This window comes from Dryobates pubescens, chromosome 16, assembly GCF_014839835.1.
Source record: "Dryobates pubescens isolate bDryPub1 chromosome 16, bDryPub1.pri, whole genome shotgun sequence".
NCBI lineage: Eukaryota > Metazoa > Chordata > Aves > Piciformes > Picidae > Dryobates > Dryobates pubescens.
The window spans coordinates 11557941-11576735 of record NC_071627.1 but is presented as its reverse complement, the minus strand read 5'-3'; the positions used below and the strand labels follow the sequence as shown (position 1 = coordinate 11576735).

The window sequence follows — 18795 nt, the reverse complement described above, 5'->3', positions numbered from 1 at the left end:
GTAAGCAGAACCTCAGAGTGCCAACTGGGTGCAGCACTAGGAGAACACAGCCCTGTAGTAGAACTAGGGGCAGAAGTGACACTGAAATAACCAAGAATCACAGAATCTTTCTTTCATCTTTGCCTGCCATGAAGAATTGCTCCACCTGCTCAGTATCCATGCTTTACCTTGATAGTTCAATCTTCAGCTAGCAACAAAGAAAGCAGGCAGAAAACCCATACTGGAAACAAAGATCAAAACTGGAGAATAAAAATCCTGCTAACCCAAAAGTAGCCGGAAAAGGTGAAGAAATCTGAAAAATACTCTACTTCTGTCCTACTGTTCTGTCACGATTGGAAATTTGGGCTTCAGATGTGTGAAAACCCCCATTTCCGAGCAATTCTCTACAGCCAGTTCTTGCCACATATCTCACATATCTCTTCAGCCATGACCTATCACAAGAACTGAAGTCCACTGCCAGGTTGCTGCAGTAGTAGCCTCTATTACCTCCTCTCTTGCACAGGCAAAATTGATGAGATCTGCTACCAATGGCTCAAATGAGTTTTTAATCACAATGGAAATTGCTGCTTAAGCCCAAAACTTACTTGCCATTAAATTCTTGGGGCAATGTTACTTTGAAACACATTAGAATTCCCCAGGTAAAGGAACAGTTCAAAGTAATCACGTTACTTTCATGAAAGGGGTATAGCAAAGGACATAAAATACCTAGATATTGGAACTCCTCTCACCAAAGGAAAGTTTACTGCTCCAGGGAACACAAGATCGATGCTATTATTTATAGATGACAATCTCATTTACAGTAATTTCCTGCAACAAAAGAATAGCATTAGTTTAATTCTTTGTATTAATCTGGCTTTGGGCAAAAGAAAGAAAAGAACAAATTGGGAACTTTTCTATATAGAATAGGTGTGCAATAAACACAATGGGCATTTCCTAATGTATTTCTATCTGATATGTGCTGGGTTTCTGTTTTGTTTAGGCTTTTTGTTTGTTGGTTTGTATTTTGTTTTGAAATCCTGATTTTAAGCAATTTAATTCTGGAAAACCAAGAAACATCACCCTTTCCACTACGGTTTGGGTATCTTTGCTGGAGACTTCTTACCTCACTGTAGCAAGGCAGATACAGTATTGTGTGTTTTGGGAGGATAGGAAGATGGAGGTTAGCACATCCCCTCTCAATCCCATTTTCCCAATACAGGAGAGTAGTAAAGTTGTCACATCACTAAAAGGTGTCCATGTGAAGACATGAAAACAGCATGCCAGGGGGCAGAGCTCCCAGCAAAAGAAGCAACAACATCAGGGATCACAGCAGGCAGTAACAGGCTTCTCCAACCTTGGGATTTCAACAGGCACTTCTCATAAACTGTACCAACTGCTCTGATTTCAAAGTATTCTTTGCTAAGCAATAATCAAATAATATCTATGGTACCTTGTACTCAGGTTATCAACATCCAGGCTCCCTGAAACACAGAGGTTGTCCTTCAAGCCAGTAAAATCTTTTACAATTTCTATGTTACTTGGTATAAGCAGACTGTCTAATGCCCATAACTTTGGCAGTAAATTAAAACATAGAATCTTAAAGTTGCTTCAATTGGGAAAGACCTCTAAGATATTGACTCCAACCATCAACCTAAAAGCATCATGGCCATTAAAACTATGTCCCAAATTACTATGTCCACACATTTCTTGAACACCTCCAGGAATGGGGACTCCACCACCTACCTGGGCAGCCAGTTCCAACACCTCACCACTCTTTCAGGAAAGAAATTTTTCCTAACATCCAGCCTAAACCTCCCCTGGCACTATTTCAGGCCATTTCCTCTCTAGTATCAGGTGATAGGTTTTCATGCAGAACATGAAAGACTTGCTTAACTGTAGGTTAATTGTGGTTGCATATGCAGCAATTCTGACATTTCTAGAATCTGTTAGACTGCACAGAGCCACACTGCTGCCTGGCCAGGGATAGACTGAAATATGAACTCTCTTTGGTTGCAAAAAGGAAAAAGAGAAAAATCACAACAACAACTCTGATCCCTTCTGCTAGACAGCACTAGGCAATCCTACTCATCTGCACAGGAATAACATTCCTATGGGCTTCCTTAATATCACAGACTGTCACGTCTAAGTATCTTGTTTTGTGAGAGCTTCTTTATAATTCTCCTCTTTTTTGTCTGTATTTTGTCAGCATGGTGAACTATCCAATACAGGGAAAAAGAACAATTTTCCTTTTATTGGCCAAATTACACACTCAGTGGCTTCCATTATGAAATTACATTTCATTAATGTGTTTGGCCTTAGGCTACTAAGAAAAGAAATATTGTTCCCGTTCTATATATAAGGAGTTGAAAGCCCTTCAAGATAGGCTACCAACACAGAGCAGACGAGGTTCAAAACCAGAAACATATCCTTTGCACTGCAGGAACCAACTTCACAGATGACAAGAGAGACCATTAGCCACAACACTACCAGAGTCAACCCTCCATCCTATCCCACACAGGCATCTTCCCTGATCATGTAACAATGTTCTAGGTCTCTCAACACAAGCACATGGCACCTGTATACTATATTTCACACTTCTTTGTATCAGAGTTGCATTACTAAGTTTGCAAGTTCAGGAAAGGCCTTATCTTTGCTCCATGTCATAGTTAACTGAATGTGTGAAGTTGAACATGAGTCTATGCTCCTAGCATCTCCTGTCTATGCCCTTATTCTCTGAAATTGGTTAATAGATATCCACAAAGCATTAGATACAGCAAACAGTGAGGCATCCTCTCTCATTTTATTTTCAAGATGCTGTACTAAGAGTTCCTAGTAACTGCAGAGAGAAAAGAAGTCTGATGAAACTGTTGTGCTCTACTACAGGTGCAATACATCACAGGGATGCCCACCACAGCACAGACTCTCTTCACTTAGGGAATCATCAAAAACACACAAAAAACACTCTGTGAAGTTGGAGGCCAAACAAACAATTTGAAATCCCTGATGATTTGTCTGTGTGTGACAAGGACTCCCTCAAAACTCATGAAAGTGGTGATCTATCAACAAGCCCAGCCAATTGTTTGTTAGTTACTTAAAAAGAAGCAGCTGAGTTCTAAAGTTTGCTTCTGCCTGATTTACACATGCCAATACTTAGGGCATCCTCCTCCCAACTCACATCACTTTTACTATGTGACTGTTCCTTGTTCAAGAACCGTATCTTCTCTTTATGATGCCCATTAAAAATGACAATGTACTACCCTATGAATATGTTTCAATTAGGAAGGAAAGGGGAGCTAATAACTTTGCAGGGCTCTCCAAAGATCTGAACAACTGTTCTCATTTCACAGCTCACTGATTCTTTACAAGCACCAGTCCTGGAAATAAAATGGTAATTCTTATTAAACTGGCTCTGTCTCACAGCCATTAAGTTTTCCTTATGCCCTAATACAAAAGCAAATCTTAAGGATGATCAGCTTTAAAGAATGGAATAAGCAGTTCTGACCAACTAAAAGGCACTGGTCTTTTTCATTTGTTTTTGTTTTGTTAATTTCCTTTTTTAACTCCTGGACTGCTCTTTATGTTACAGCTGCGAGGGAGTTAGTTTGCAAATTCCTATCACTTCTGTTTACATACAGGCACTATTTCTGTATTCTAAGACTTCTAGCAAGATGCATTTGTTATGTAAGACAGCCTACTGCATGGCATGTCACTTCCAAATACAAAAGTTTAATTCACATGATGTCACATCAATAAACTGTTCAATAGCATATGAGATTCCACCAGACTCCTTGAAGCCTCAGGCTCTCAGCAAAGCCAATCCAGTTCCTTGGAAGGGTAAGAATCCTCTCAACTAACCCACACGTGCAATGACCAGGCACTAGCAGAAAGAAAAGGGAGCTGCAACAAAACATTCTGTAATACAGATGGAGCACAGAGGGCCAGTTTCAGTACTCATTACAGGGCACTACAGCAAATAAACACCACAAACTCTCTTCCCCTGACACTTAAAATGTTCAGTCTCTGTGGTTTTACTTAAAGATACAATTCTTGTATGCTAATGTGTACACAGTTTCTCTTTCAGACCCACATGCCTTCTCTCCCTTTTTTTTCCCTTTACCAGCACATAGAGAGAAAGCAACTCCTCCAAAATATTTATCTTGGTTCTCTTTAATTTGTCTGATGGAGAGAGACTAACAATTGTTGGTGTAGATGCTTCACTAACTTACAGACACAGCAGTTTTTTCCAACTTGAAACCTTGCTCATTTTTTAAAGAATCTTGGGAAATTATCCCTCAAATTTAATTTATTGTGGCCTTAGCCAAAGGGTTTAATACATTGCAATAAAATAAGTGGGAAGCAAGACATTGAAAAGAAACTTGTCCAGAATTGAAATGGAATATTTGAAGTTCAGAGAAGCCTATTCTGACATTGTTTTCTTCCCTCAGTTAAAGTCAGAGATCAAATATTAAAACAGCACCTCAAGCCCAGCTTGGGAAAGTCCTTGCAAATTTTTGTCTTAGCTAAAGCTAGTACGTGAAAAATGGATTATAGACCAACAGGGGCTACTGCCTTTCACTCCATCTGTCCCTAACTGGCCTCAATTTGCTCTGCCACACATACTCAAACAGCACTTTCAGGAACACGGCCTCTACAGCAGTGGCCCCACCCTGCCTATCTAGGTCCACTGTGCATCACCACTTATATAGCTTACAAATAAGTAAGGAATTAGTGCCCCTGCAGCAGATCTTTAGACAGAGGCTACTATTGGTTACACTATCCTCTGAGACCAGGGAAATCTGGCCTTGAATGGGTTCATGGTGTCCCACTGTGGCAGCCTGGAGTAAGGCTAGAGAAGGAGTGTGCACTGCAGCTCCTGCAAGGACAAGTAGCACCAGGGCCAAAGCACATGGTGATTTCTCCCTTCCCTTCAGTAGAAAAAACCACCCAAAAAAAGAAAATCCACCCCCCCCCCAACAAACAACTGTATGTGATTTTAATAAAACAGAAGTTATTTTAGACTGGAATACAGAATTACAGTTTGCAATATAACAAACATTTGGCTTGTCACTGATACAGCACACACATCACTTGGTATGGGTCAGTGACACATTGAGTCTCCCAAGTTTGGAAGTTGGTATCAGCACAGTATTTCCCTTGACCACATCCATGTTAATTTTATTGGGTTAGTTCTCCAAGAGCCAGTGGCCATCTGGACTTGCACATCTGCAGTGTAGTGAGAGGAAAAGAAACAAGCAAAAGGTAACATGCAGCACCAGACTTGGAGCATGGCTTCTGTCTGGTTGAATGAAACCCTGGTCCACCTCAAACCAAGCAAAAGCATTCTGTCACTGCCTCCTTCAGCACACTAAGAAACTTCAAAAATGCAGTCTCTCTTTTGTCTGTGGAATCTACAAGTTCTGTGTTGATTTTGTAGTAGAACCCCTTAGTGTAGCAGTTAAAAATCCATCTGTATGTACTAGATATTGGGTTTAAGGAAAGCAGGCAGAAGAGACAGTCAGAGTTGGTGATTCATGAATGTCAGTTAGCCCTTGTTTTCTACCTTGACTCCTGAATCACACAGCCCAAAAATAACTTTCAATAAATTTCTCATTAAAAGCATGACTTCTGCTTGGGCCAGAACCTGCATATTTGAAATAGCCAGTCTTGTTTTCTAAATATCAAAGAAATCATAGAAACATCCATTCAATCAGATCACATTTTAACTGGGAATAAGTATTGTTCATAAGGTTCTTTTTCCAACTTTCAAATGTCATTCTTTAAATTTAGCTGCATCACTTCTGAAAATATTAAAAAAAAAAACCAAACCCAAAACCTGTGATCATAAATCTTTCCAATCTAGATGACAGCAGCAGGCTCCATATCACTTAGCTTTAAGTGTCTAACAGACAGTTATCTAAATCCAAATTAGCTTTGTGCACTCTCTTCTGCATCAATAATAATAGAAAAGGTCCTTTTGGGAGAGATTCATCTGTTATCGTTCGACAGCATGAAGTCTCTGAACACATCAGCTTCAAATCCTTCAATAAAAGCAAATGCAGAAGACCAGCTTCAGCTGAAACTGTTCATTCTTAGATACCTAAGCCAGCCTGGATGGGGCTCTGGCCCTTCGTTAGAGTGCTCAGAATATTCAGTGCTTTAGTGGATTAAGTAACTTCAGTTTCTTTATTCTCTCAAAAGAAAAATTAAAGAAAAATATCATCTCTTCTCTGAAGCCTGGTGCTAGGAGTCATCTGTGAATATGGCCCAGAATCAGATTTGGCTTTTGGCTAAAGGACTATGCTGGACATCCATATATATATATGGCATGATGGATGCTTTGTTATTTTCTTTAGAATTCTGATGTACAATCAAAAATCTTACCATCTGATGCATCCTAACTGATCAAAACTAGTGGCTACCAAACCTTTCACACAAAGCCATTAATAGCTTAGGTATGAAGAGTTAAGCATCAATTCAGTACCCACTGGTCATCGATATGTTAATTCCTTGCTCAGAATGCCTGTATCAGATTTCTAAACCACAAAGCTGTACCAAAGGAGTAGGACCATAGCTTAGAAAAAAAATCCAACAGGATAGATGGTAAAGGAGCCCTAGGACATGTAGAAACACTATCTCTTAAGCTGTAGCCAGTCTCAGTATTGTGGCTTCCTGGTTTTCAGCAATTAATCTCAAAAAGGACAGTGCTCTTTCATACCTTACCATTTATGGTTACAGAAAACTTTGTAATAGGGGAACTAAGTTAGGAGTTCAGCCACAGCAAAAGAAAACCAGAGAAGACCAGGAAAAAAAAAGAAATCATCTCTTTCAGCTTTAAGTTCCACCACTATCCCCAGTTTGTCATGTAACAGAAGATTTTTCACCTGAAAAAGAACCATTTCCTCAAAACCAGTAAGTATATATCTAAGCAACTCTTTTTCCTTGGTAGCATGCATTCTCTTTGGGGTTTGAGAAATGCTGTGGTTTTAGAAACAATCTTTCTAACTCTGCAGCACTACAGCATATGAGTTCATTTGTCCTCTGTTTTGTAACTGGATGTAATCTCCTAATTCCTCATAAATATTTGTAAAGATAACAGTAGTGTTTTTACAAATTAGGAGTCTGCAGCCCATATGCGATCAGGGCATTTCTTCATTTTAATGGCAAATAAACTTAATGGCTTTAACAGTTCAGCATTTCTTTAGAAGCCATGTCTACCTCTAATTAAGTTAGAGAGGAAGCAGGCACATGCAGGAGCAGGCTTCCCTGAAGAATGCCCTTAAATTGATTCCTTGTGTGCAGCCTTGTACAGCACTGAATCCAGAAGAGGCACTCTAGAAATATTTCAGAGCTGCTGAACTGAGCAGGCCACTTGTTTGTTTGTTTGTTTCCTATAAGAAACATCAGGGTTAAAGGCAAACAGAACTACTCTTCAACTGCATCCATTTTTAAACTGAAAAGGTGCCTTTCTTCATTCACTCTAGTTTCACATCAGGTAAATAGATCTTTAATAAAGGAAAATGAATCATCATATTTCATAAAATAAATGTAGCAGTCTTTGATGACACAGTCAAAATGTTGCTGCTTCAGGTTTCCAAGACAGCTGCAGAAGTATATGGCAGAATCTTCTTTTCTTGGCACATTTCCACGGAGGTTTCAGCATCACCTTACTCTGTTACACACTTATTTGTGGTCCCAAATTCTCAGACTGATTAAGCAGTGGGTTCTTACCAATTTGCAATGAATAAAATGGGTGTTCCCTGACTATACTACCCTTGAAAATGCACACTTACTACCAGCAAGAAATTAACATAAATGAAGGAGCAGGAAATAGAGGGTGGGGAGATGGGGAGCAAATACCAATGCAAAAGTAGTTTTGACTTCAAGCCTGTTGTCTGAGTAAGTAGTGGGGCAGGAGATGAAAAAAAAATGAAGGCAAGATTCAAATAGAAAGGAAAAAGAATTCAAGTGGTGTTAAAATACTAACTGAAACAAGTGGATAATTATGAGTGATCAAACTTACTCTGCTTGCAGGCAGTAGTAAATACATAACCTGTGCAGCTCTACCATGACAGCTCAGATTTTAGATCTACAATTGCCTTCTGGTTCCCACATGAGGCACTTGCCCAATAATGTGGCAACAAACAGCGTGCTCCTCTTACACACCCACATAATCAACATTTTTTGTGTTGCCTGCACAAGGTATTTTGAGAATACAAGGTAACTATTAAGCTGGCCCTTGATGGCAGAAAGCAAATGACTATTTTGTTTGCAGAGGCACTAAAGGCCAAGTAATCCAAGCCTTTTTGAGACTCCTCATCACTTTAGAGATGCTAATGACATGAATCTCTCTTCTTGGTGTGATGCAGTATTAGCGCTTGATGCTCATCTGACAGCAGTACAGAAATGCTCACTGGAAATTCACCATATGGTGCAGGATAAACCAGCTCCAAAAAATGACTAGCACACTGTTAATATTTATTCCCAGCTGTAATTTGAGAGAAGGGTTTAGCACCCTTTCTTCTGCAAGCAAGCAAGATTAATTCATCAGTGCTACCTCTGCTGCCACAACCAAGGTAAAAGCAGCCTGGAAGAGTTTAAGAGGGAGATGACGTTTGAACTCAGAGGTGACAGTACTGGAAACTCCTCAAAGGATGGAGAGGAGGAATCAGAGGTGTCCCACTCAATATCAAACATGTCTACTGATCAAAATAGGGGACTCTATTCCACACTGGAGCAGATGGCATCCCCAGAATTATCACCAGCAGCTGTCAATGTAGTGATTATACATTGAAATTGCACAGCTAATGTACTGTATAATTTAACTCGACTGAAGAACAAGATTAGGGAGAGGGAACATTAGAAAAAGATTTGGAGCTTATATTTGCCTAATAATTACAGGCACCCCCCAATTTTCAGTTCAAATGACACATTGAGGTTTGCTCTTGAAGGCCAGACTAAAACCCATGTTACACACTTCAACATCTTCCAATTCAAACTCACTTAGAGACTTCCTGAGCCAATCAAGTCCACTGCAGGGCTTCATTTGTCAGGGATTTAATGATTTTTTTCAGGGGAAATACTTAATTACCTCTTCCAATATTCTTCTTAACATATGTTATCAGAGATAGAAGATTGTACACAATATTCAATCTGAAAAAAAATTAATTTAACCTTTTCAGCAATGGGGAAATTCCAAAGAAATGTGTTTGTCTGCATGCATACAGCATTGCTTTGTCTTCAGAGCCAAAAAATGCAGGATTTTCAACACAAGAACATAGAAATATGCATATAGGGTTTCCTTCACCTGTGCTTCCTCTTCAGTTATTCTGCACATGCATGAAACTGTTTTACATATTTTTCTGGTCTTCTAAATTTTCAAGCATAAAAAGAATGCAGCAGCAAGTATGTATTTCAGTTTTCAGGACCACATTTATAGCTAATGTGGTTCAGCAATACAACAGTGACGTGAGCACCTCTGATTTACTCTGCCTGAAGACCTAGATGGTTATTTTCTATGTTTATAGAAGCACTCAGTGAGATATTTTTAGATGAATCTTTCTTGTTAACATTCTCTGCATAATTTACATGTCCTTATTCTCTTTGGGGTAGGGCACAGATCTGAACATGGTAGTAGCCCCACAGAGAGCCAGGGTCAGGCAGCCCAGCTGGTGTCAGGATGCGGAACAACACTGCTCATAACAATGAGAATACCTCTTGGATACTTGGAAACATTTCCAATTTGCACACAAATTCCTTGTGTGTCTCAAAGATGTAGTCCGACAGCTTGAGATGACTAGGAAGGATGAGCTTACCTGGGGAGTGTGTGGCTGACAATGAAGCAGACCGATGGGGTAATTACATTTCTTATTTGGTTAACAGTTGCAGAGTTGTTGTCATGTAACAAAGGGTCTGATGCCCCACCATTTCTCAGCATAGCTAGGACAGCTGTGTAAACACTGTTGTTCATCTAAAACTCAACACTAGAACGCTAGTCTAGCACTAGACCATTAGAAGTTTTCCAGAAGTCATGGCAGCAGTACCAATCTTGCACTTTCTCATTTTCCCACAGAATTGATTAAAGATTAATCGTTGTTAGTGCATGTGAAAATTTATTACTAAAAACACAGGTTCTTGTGTTTTTTTAACTACTTGTCTGTATTTAACTTCTCAGTGTATTACAAGGAATTGCTACTTAGGTACCACATTGGGTACTCAAGAACTGATGATGTTCCTCTATTTCAATTTCCTGTCCAACCAAAGCTGAACAACAGGCAAAGGAGAGTCAGTTTAACAACAGTTGGTTTTCAGATTCTGTGTTGTGTACTGTTCCACCATTATTTTGGAATTCTTTGGGGTTTGAAAATGTTATTTCCATTACATACACACACAACCCTTCCCTGCCCACCCACCCTCCCTCAACTGAAAGAAATGTCAGAACTTTCAAGGGAACAGTCACTACTGACACTTCCCCAGGTTTCCTGGCAGGATGCGTGTGCCTCTGTGCATGGTTATACACAAGTAGGCAGGCACAGCACAAGCACACTGTCAGTGTGTGATGCCACATATGCTATTTATAGCCCCACAGAACAAGAAACACACAATACTGCCTTATTTAAATCACTCTCTATTAAATTCAAAAGCCAGTAAACTGGTAAGGTTCATCTTATGGCAATTTCCAATGGCAGTATATCATACAGGAACATAAGAAAAACAATTCCCCTCAAAGTGTCATACACAAAGGTCACAGGGGTTATTAATGATGATTTAAAGTGGAATTAAGTAGAGGACTGGACAAAATTCAGTATTCTAACAATAATGACATTCTTGAATGGATGAGACCAAAGAGCAAACATGCAGAAATCAGAACTGGGCATTTCTAATGCTATATTTTATAATTATTCAGTTCTTCTGGAAGAAGCCAACCACATTTCAGACTAATCCAAAACAAAGGCAGAGTGTGAAGATGATTCCACTCTGGGAAGATTGTCCCTTCAAGCAGCTTTTACCAACACACAACACAACATCTCTTACTTCAGAGAAGCAGCAACATGAAACAGATTGAATTAAGGCCAAGTACAACTGGGCTGTGAACAACACTCTCCCAAAAAAGTGATCAGGTTTTCCTACCCCATCTCCTAGCCTACACAAACACACACATGCTTTTTAAAGGATTTATATGGTAAAAATTGAAACACAAAAGGAGTCTCCTATTAATGAAAGATCTACCTTATTTGCAAAAATGGGCCCATTCCTCCATGAGGTGCATCATAGTTCAGAAACTTGTTACACAACTGCTATACCTGTATCCAATCCTAGTTGCATTTTCCCCTCTTTATTTTGTATTTTATTTTATACCAGAAAGAATTTATTCAGACTTCACAACTCTGAATCATGTTGGGAAAAAAGCTGGTGACTGCACAGAAACGAGGGGAGACAAGAGCCCTGTGCTTGGGACTGGGAATGGTTGTGTGCTCCATGATGATGTACTTTTTCATTGGGATCACCATTGTGCCGTTCTACACTAAAAGGTAATAACAGTCATTTGTTTACAAGTACAAAGCTGCCTTTCCCCACTACCCCCACCCCATCAACATCAAATGGAATTATTTTAAAAGTGCCTAAATACACATTGTACAATAAGTAATATGTTCTTGAATAGCTCATAAGAACTTAGGACAGAAGAAGAGGAAAGAAAAAAGGTGAGCCAAGAAGTCATCAAGCATTACAGGCAAGCCTAATGAGTGAACAATCACCTTCATGGCTAGAATGAGAAAGACTATAACAAAACACTTACTACGAACACATGTTTTTTAAACAAACAAACCAAACCCCAAACAAACAAAACCCAACAACCAACCATGCTTATCAAAGCTTGACAGTGGAAAATTAAGTCTTGCATAAATGGAAGGGGGAAAAAAAAAAGTTTTCCATATGCAGGAAGGTGTGTTGTTTTTAATAAAGCTGTAAAAACACAGAAGTCATGCTAAAACTGGTGAGTTGAGAATCTGTGCCTTATTTCCAAATTAACATCATGATAAACTGGGATTTTAAAGCAATACCTTGTTTTGTTAATTTGTAGTGTTTGGACAACAGAAACTGTGTGCAAAGTACTCAAAGTCAGCATCAAGGACCAAAGTCAGCATCCCTGCCCAAACAGTGATGGCTCAGAAGATGAGGATGTCTTTCCCTATCCCTGCCTACAGGTGCGGGTTAACCTGACAGCCTCAGGACAAGAGGTTATGCTGTATGCAACTGAAGATACACTGGAATTAAATCCTAAGGTACTTGCAACACAACCTGAATAATTAGTTTCTGCTTTAACACCTTTGAGAAAAAGAGATGATTATTTTTAAAGTAAGCAGTAGAGTAAAAGTAGGATTTGTTCATCTTTTATATGTTAATGTCTGTGGTTAAACCAAGGCATTTTAAAAATACTCCTGAAATTGAACAGGTTTGGATTTTGTTTTAATCATTAACCACGAAGTTTGTATTTTATTCCTTGTCAAGGAATTACACCAACCAATCTAAGGTGTATTTAGCATTTCTGAACATTAAAAACGTGCAAGTATCCAGGATGAATACTTGTAGCAAGAAACAGTTTACAAGCTGTGGCTTGGTCAGTTACCTGAATTCTCAGAGGAGAGACTGGCAGTTTAAAACAAAACAAAACCACACACAAAATGACAACCCAAAAACCCACAACCACCCCCCCCCCCCAAAAAAAAAAAACCCAACCAAACACCAACCAACCAAAACCAGCAAAAAACCCATCCCCCCCAAAAAACCCCAAACACCCACCACCAAAAACCAACCAAACAAAACAAGCGATTCAAAATCTAATAGCCTAAGTAACTTTGTATTCTTTCTACAAGTCATACAATCACAGAACAGCGAGGGTTGGAAGGGACCCTAGAGATGATCTACTCCAACCTCCCTGCCATGGGCAGGGACACCTCTCAACTAAACTCAGCTGCTCAGAGCCTCATCCAACCTGGCCTTGAACAATCGCCCCAGAGAGCAGGCACCCACTAAGTCCTTGGGCAACCTGTTCCAGTGTCTCACCACGCTTGTACTGAGGAACTTCTTCCCAAGATGCAGTCTAAACGTGCTCTCCCTCTCCCTTGTCCTATTGCTAAACACCCATATGAAAAGTCCCTCTTCCAGCCTTCCTGGAGGATCCCTTCAGGTATGGGAAGGCAGATGTAAAAGGACAAATAAGGCTCCAATAGCCATGCTTTCCTCTTATTTTTTTACTAGTCACAAGCAGGAGGTGCACAGTGAAGTAACTTCAGTTTCCTGCACACTGACAAGCCACTTGTGAATTTCTGAGCAGCTAATACATTTCTGCTATGATGGTGCCTAGAAGCTCTGCTAAGAATCCAGGCTTGGCACTGCAATAATACAGCAGTCACAAAGACTGCAAGTTTTATTTCAAACACAGATGTGTTATTGGTTTCCAACAACATTATTCCAATCTGTCAATCTGCAGACTGAGGGCATAGACACACACTGACAGAGTTGGGGAAGCATAGCAAGTGGGGTATGGACATGAGGAAATCAAGATATTCTCCAGGAATTCCAGACCAACCACAGAAGTTTTATCTATGCTGGCATGTTTGTTTCATTCAAGCTGACTTAGCTATAAACCTTGTTTTAGAGTATCTGTTATAATGAATCACCTTGATTTCTTATTTCAGTGCTCATATGTCCCAGACAAGTCTGAGAAAGAAGTTAAAGCAAAAATAGAAAAGATTGCAAGCAATTTCAAAAACCACCAGACTGTGCCATGCTACTACAACCCAGGAGGAACGCAGACCAATGTCATTCACAGCAGACTTTATCCCCCAAAAGGCCTCCTCTTTGTTTTTCTTTGGCCTACACTCATGTTTACTGGCGGATGTCTGATTATTTTTCTTGTAAAAATTAGTCAGTATGTCTCTGTTCTTTCTGCTTGGCAGTAGAAAATAAAACAACAATCCAATACAGATTGTTGCAAAATATCAAAGCACCTTTATCTGTATTTTGTGACTTTTAATATACCAGGTGTCAATCCAAGGGCAAGCATTCCAGAAAACTTTTTGTCATGATCAGTAAATCAAAATGAGAGCAGGATGGTACAAAACAGCAATTAACAGCAACACTGGTCAACATGCAAAGTCTAGATGGTTACTTATTAGAAAACCATAGAAGGTAAAGTGAACTGCTCTAGCACTTTAGAGTCATACTGTGTGTGTCAGCTGTTAAAAAACAAACAAAAAAAACCCAGAAGGAAACAAAACAAAAACAAACAACAAACCCACTAAAACCCCAAACAAACAAAACCAAAAACAGCCAAGGCAACAAGCAAACCAAAAAAATTATATAGCAGGAGAATTATTTCCAGAGAAAAAGTATTTACATCTTCCTATAACACTTCCATGAAAGAAATCACTTTGTATATAGGAATCCAATCATCCTCATTCAGGAAATCGCAGCTGGCATAGGTGCTGGTGTTTAGAGTGACCAAAAGCATTTGCTTATTGGGATGGGAAAGGGAAGAGAGCCTCTTTTGTCAGTTCACCACAAGCTGAGGCAGGAGGATGGCAACTGCTTAAAAAGACAGTAATTTGAGCAGGAGGATAGCTGTTGAAGCTAATGTACCATACTAGTACTGTACTGGAAGTGAACAAGCTAGATGAACATGGAGAGATTTACTGAACAGGCTCTTTGGCAGTTTTTCTCCAAAGGCATGTTCCTTTTTCTCTTTGATCACATACCTCTTCCTATAATAAATCCAAAATCTGATGTTACCTTTGCTAGGTGCACATCACCCTAATTGCCTTGTCTCAGAAAAGCAGCTTTTTGAAGATGTATTTTATACTTCTTACCTCTTACAATTCCAAGCAGACTTTCAGAAAGGCTTAGCGTGCTAAACAACTTATTCTACATTCAGCACCAAGTGCAAGTATAAAGAGCACCTGAAAACACTTCAGGAAAAAGAGAACACAAGATTAATATTATAGATTGGGGCAGAAGAGAGAGTTGTTTGTAAGGCTCCATCTCTTCACTAAAGTATGTGTGTCACACTTGGAACAAGACAACCTGAATGAAGGATAGGCCAATCAAACTCAAAGCCTTCCTTATACAATTTCATTTGTATGCTTTGAAGTCTAATGAGACTATACAATATATTAAAGAGGTGTCTCAGAAAAACACACCTCAGTAATCGAGGTTAAGCAAAAGAATCATGTTTAACACATTGATTTCTTTATAGTTGCTAACACCTTGCATAATTTTCTCTCTGCTGGAACATTTCAAAGCACAGAGGTACTGTTGTGTGAGTAAATGTTTGCTGTCTTTATTTAAACATGCTGTTGTTTATGATACCAGAGCAAGTGATAGGAGTAGGGGACCAAACACTTTTATCTGTAAAACCAAGGAGTTACAATAGCAAATCCTAGATTTCTAGGTAGCCAAGGAATTGAACTAAAAGTGAGGGAATGGAGGTGAAGCGATGCTGACATGCAGATCACAGCAACAGCTGATCAAGATTCCTCTTTCTTCTGCTCTGACCTTAGCACAAACTCTTCACCTTGGACTTGACAAGAAAGCCCTTTAAAGGAATACTTGCATCATTGTTTTGGCGGGTGTTGGTCTTGGTTTATTAAACTTCCCACAAATGCACGTTTATCAAACTGTGACAAGAGAAATGAAACCTGCATGAGGAATTCTGCCAAGCAATTCATTCAGAATACAAACTGAGGCAGCTGCATAACGATATAAATTAAAAGAAACTTTAAAACAGCTTCTAAAAGTTTTCGTTTGCCTTTCCACATAAAAACGTGAAAGTCTTCATTGTTCCTTTTATATCTATTGATGTTCCCCCTCTATAGCTGCCAAAATGGTTCTTCATGCCTCAGTAGTGGTTCTTCATGACCCACTAGTGAGCAGGAAATAATTCATTGCTTTCTGAACTGCTTTTAGCAGGGCAATGAAATAGCACCAATGAATAGAAATTTTGAAGGTGTTAAAATATGGTATATTCAATCAAATTACTTGAACTTGAATTATATATCACTTAGTCTTGAAGTAAAATTCAAGTACACTCCTACACCTCAAGAACTTGGTATTCTTTATGGTCAGGTAAAAGTACTAACCAGGGTTTGATTCTTGTCCAAAGAATTCTGTACAAACACACACTTTCAACTGGAAGAATCAAGTTATGCTAATGGGACTGAAGTTATAGACCTACACTGTTGTGCCCTGCCTGGATCCATAGACATTCCAGAATTTCCAATAGTCTTGCAGTGTACTTAGGGGCAGATTAGCTGGCCTTGGGAACAGGACAAATTTGCCCAACCAACTGTAATGGTTCTTGGCAGTTGTTGTTCTGTGAAGCCATAACACTGCTGATGTCAGAAGTCTTTTCCAGAACAGCCAAATACACTGCCATCATCCCTCAAATAAGCACTCAACAAAAGCTTAGGAGCAGATTTATACAAGATGAATTTACTCACTCCTAAATAGCTGTCTTCTTGAGTGACTAAGATTGAGTCTGCCACTGGACATGAGGAAAGTGAAGCGAATTTTTGGCTCAGATGTGACCTATGTATATAAGCTGTTCAGTGCAGTGGCTCAGTCTGAAGCTTTCTCAACACTAGGTCAAGAAAAGCCATCCCTTGTACAACACAGGAATGAGAACTAGCAGCAGCAACTGTGCTGCTACTGTTGATTCCAGCAGAAGAATCAAGTATTTAATTGACTCATCTGATTAATTGACTCAGTGGCTGCTTCAGGCCAAGGCTACTGAGTGACACCTCATTTTTACCAGAGGTCAAGAAGGCATTGAATAGGGATGATCAAAACTCCAGTCTTTGTCACATCTACCTCCCAGAAGTCATAACCTAAATTGGATTCAGAAAACCACAAAATATTTGGTCTTTTTCATAGTTAAAATATCATTTGCTTCTTCAAGGCATTTAGATATAAACTATATAACTAGCAATAGAGAAACTTGCAAATAGAAGAGAGATTAGAACAAGAGCTACAGATTACACTGAACTGGTGAGGCAGACCAAAGCTGAGGAACAGGATTTAAGTAGTGGAGTCAAGGAACTGCTGGAATCATGTTACACTATTAGTCTCATAAATTAAGCTTAATGGAAGAGGATAAAACCCCAGATGTTCCACCAGCAGATATTACAACAGTATATATGAACTAATGCAAACAGAGTTAGCAATGTGCTTGAGTTATGGGCTGTGTTGAAAAAGCCAGATTTTTTTTTTTCAGAATGACAGTTATCAGGTTTGCTTGAAGATATTAAAAATCCTAGCTATTTCAGTTAGTTCTACAGAACAGCTAAAATGCTTTTAGTGTCAGTAAAGATACAACACCTGTGTGTGAAAACTGTTTTATTGTTGGAGTTTTTTGTTTGTTGGGGTTTTTTGTTTTATTTTGACATGGGGTTTTTTTGTTCGGTTGGGTTGGTTTGTTGTTGTTTTGTTTGATTGGTTTTCCTAAACATTCTCTACATAACACTTTGCCCAACAGCCTGATGCTTGAAAAAGTATCAAAATAATTTGCCTGGAGTAAAAGAGCACATAATCACTGTAGAGCTTGTGGAACTCTTCAAGAGAAATACAGGAGACACGGGCCTGACAGTAAAGGTCATTTACCACCTTAACCAATACAATTCCAACCTCAGAAATGTGCTCTTTCACAGGTGAAAAAAGGTATAGCATGAATCTGTAGAAATTAAAGAGGCCAAAAGGCAAATAAGAGCTTTTAAAAGAAGACAAGAGACAGATTATTTCAAAAGGCAACAAAAATTGCCAGCTGAACAACAAAAAAAAAGTCCCCTGCTGTTGATATTTGTAGGTGAGGGATTTGGGGATGAGAAATTTAGAAGAGTTTAAAGCAAGCAGTGGGTTTTGGTGGTGGTAGTTTTGTTTTCAAAGGAGAGGGGGTGTAATGGGTTGGGGCAGGTCCCCTCCCCACCACAGGCAGAAATAACGACTCAGGCAAACGGATTGCAAAGGTGATGAAAGTTTAAATAGAAAGCGGTGAATGTTACAGAAAATCCAAAGCGCAGTGACAAAGAAAGATCCCATCCCCACCTGAGGGTGCATGCAAAACCCCCAGGGCTCCTTCTTCCCCCTCCCTCTGCTGGGCTAGTCTCAGCTGGCCAGGCCTGAGACTGCCTATCCCCCTGTGGCCTTGGGCCCAGTCAGGCCCATGGCCGGGAGATCTCTCCCCCAGTTACCAAGTCTCGGAGAGGGAAGGAAAGAGAACGTGCTAGACTCCGCACTGGATCTTATAGTGGTGCAAAGAATTATGGTAGGAAATACACAATTTCCTGTGTCCATCCCTCTGGGCTGGACTTCTGGACACAGGAAGTGAATGCACCAGGGGGGCACCCAGCTCAAACTACAACAGGGGGGGAAAAAAAAAAAAAAAGCAAAACCAAAACACTTTTCAGGGAGCCAAGTTGTAAAAATGTCTATCTCTTGTTACATAATAGACATGGCCAGTCACAGGTTATGAAAGCAATCAGCAAGCCACCAGCACAACTGATTCAGCCAGTCTGCTCTTTGAGCAAGCCACAGGCTTTGGGCTGGATAGTTTACACACAAGAGGGTCCAAACTCCAGATTAGAGCATGGAAACACATGGTTCTCAGCAGAAGCTCTCAGTCCTGATAGATGGGAACTACTGTAGTCTCACAGCCTCTTTAAAAGTTTAATGAATGGATCAACACAGGAAGCCTGATGACCAGATGTTTTTCCACTGGAAAGCAGGATTTTTTTAAAAGTTACAAATAAAAACCTACAGTAGCTC

The 18795-nt window shown here is 39.6% G+C and overlaps 2 protein-coding genes across 2 annotated transcripts in view; one reads left to right on the top strand and one right to left on the bottom strand.

Annotated features, from left to right (window-relative positions):
* KCNIP1 (potassium voltage-gated channel interacting protein 1) overlaps positions 1-18795 on the bottom strand; it is a 379245-nt gene that overhangs the window by 339367 nt on the left and 21083 nt on the right. The gene's annotated exons all lie outside the window — the stretch shown is intronic.
* Positions 11347-13947, top strand: KCNMB1 (potassium calcium-activated channel subfamily M regulatory beta subunit 1). The gene is made up of 3 exons (XM_009899179.2): positions 11347-11507; positions 12059-12260; positions 13677-13947. Exons 1-3 carry the CDS (start codon positions 11371-11373, stop codon positions 13938-13940), a joined length of 603 nt encoding a protein of 200 aa, XP_009897481.1. The 5' UTR covers positions 11347-11370; the 3' UTR covers positions 13941-13947.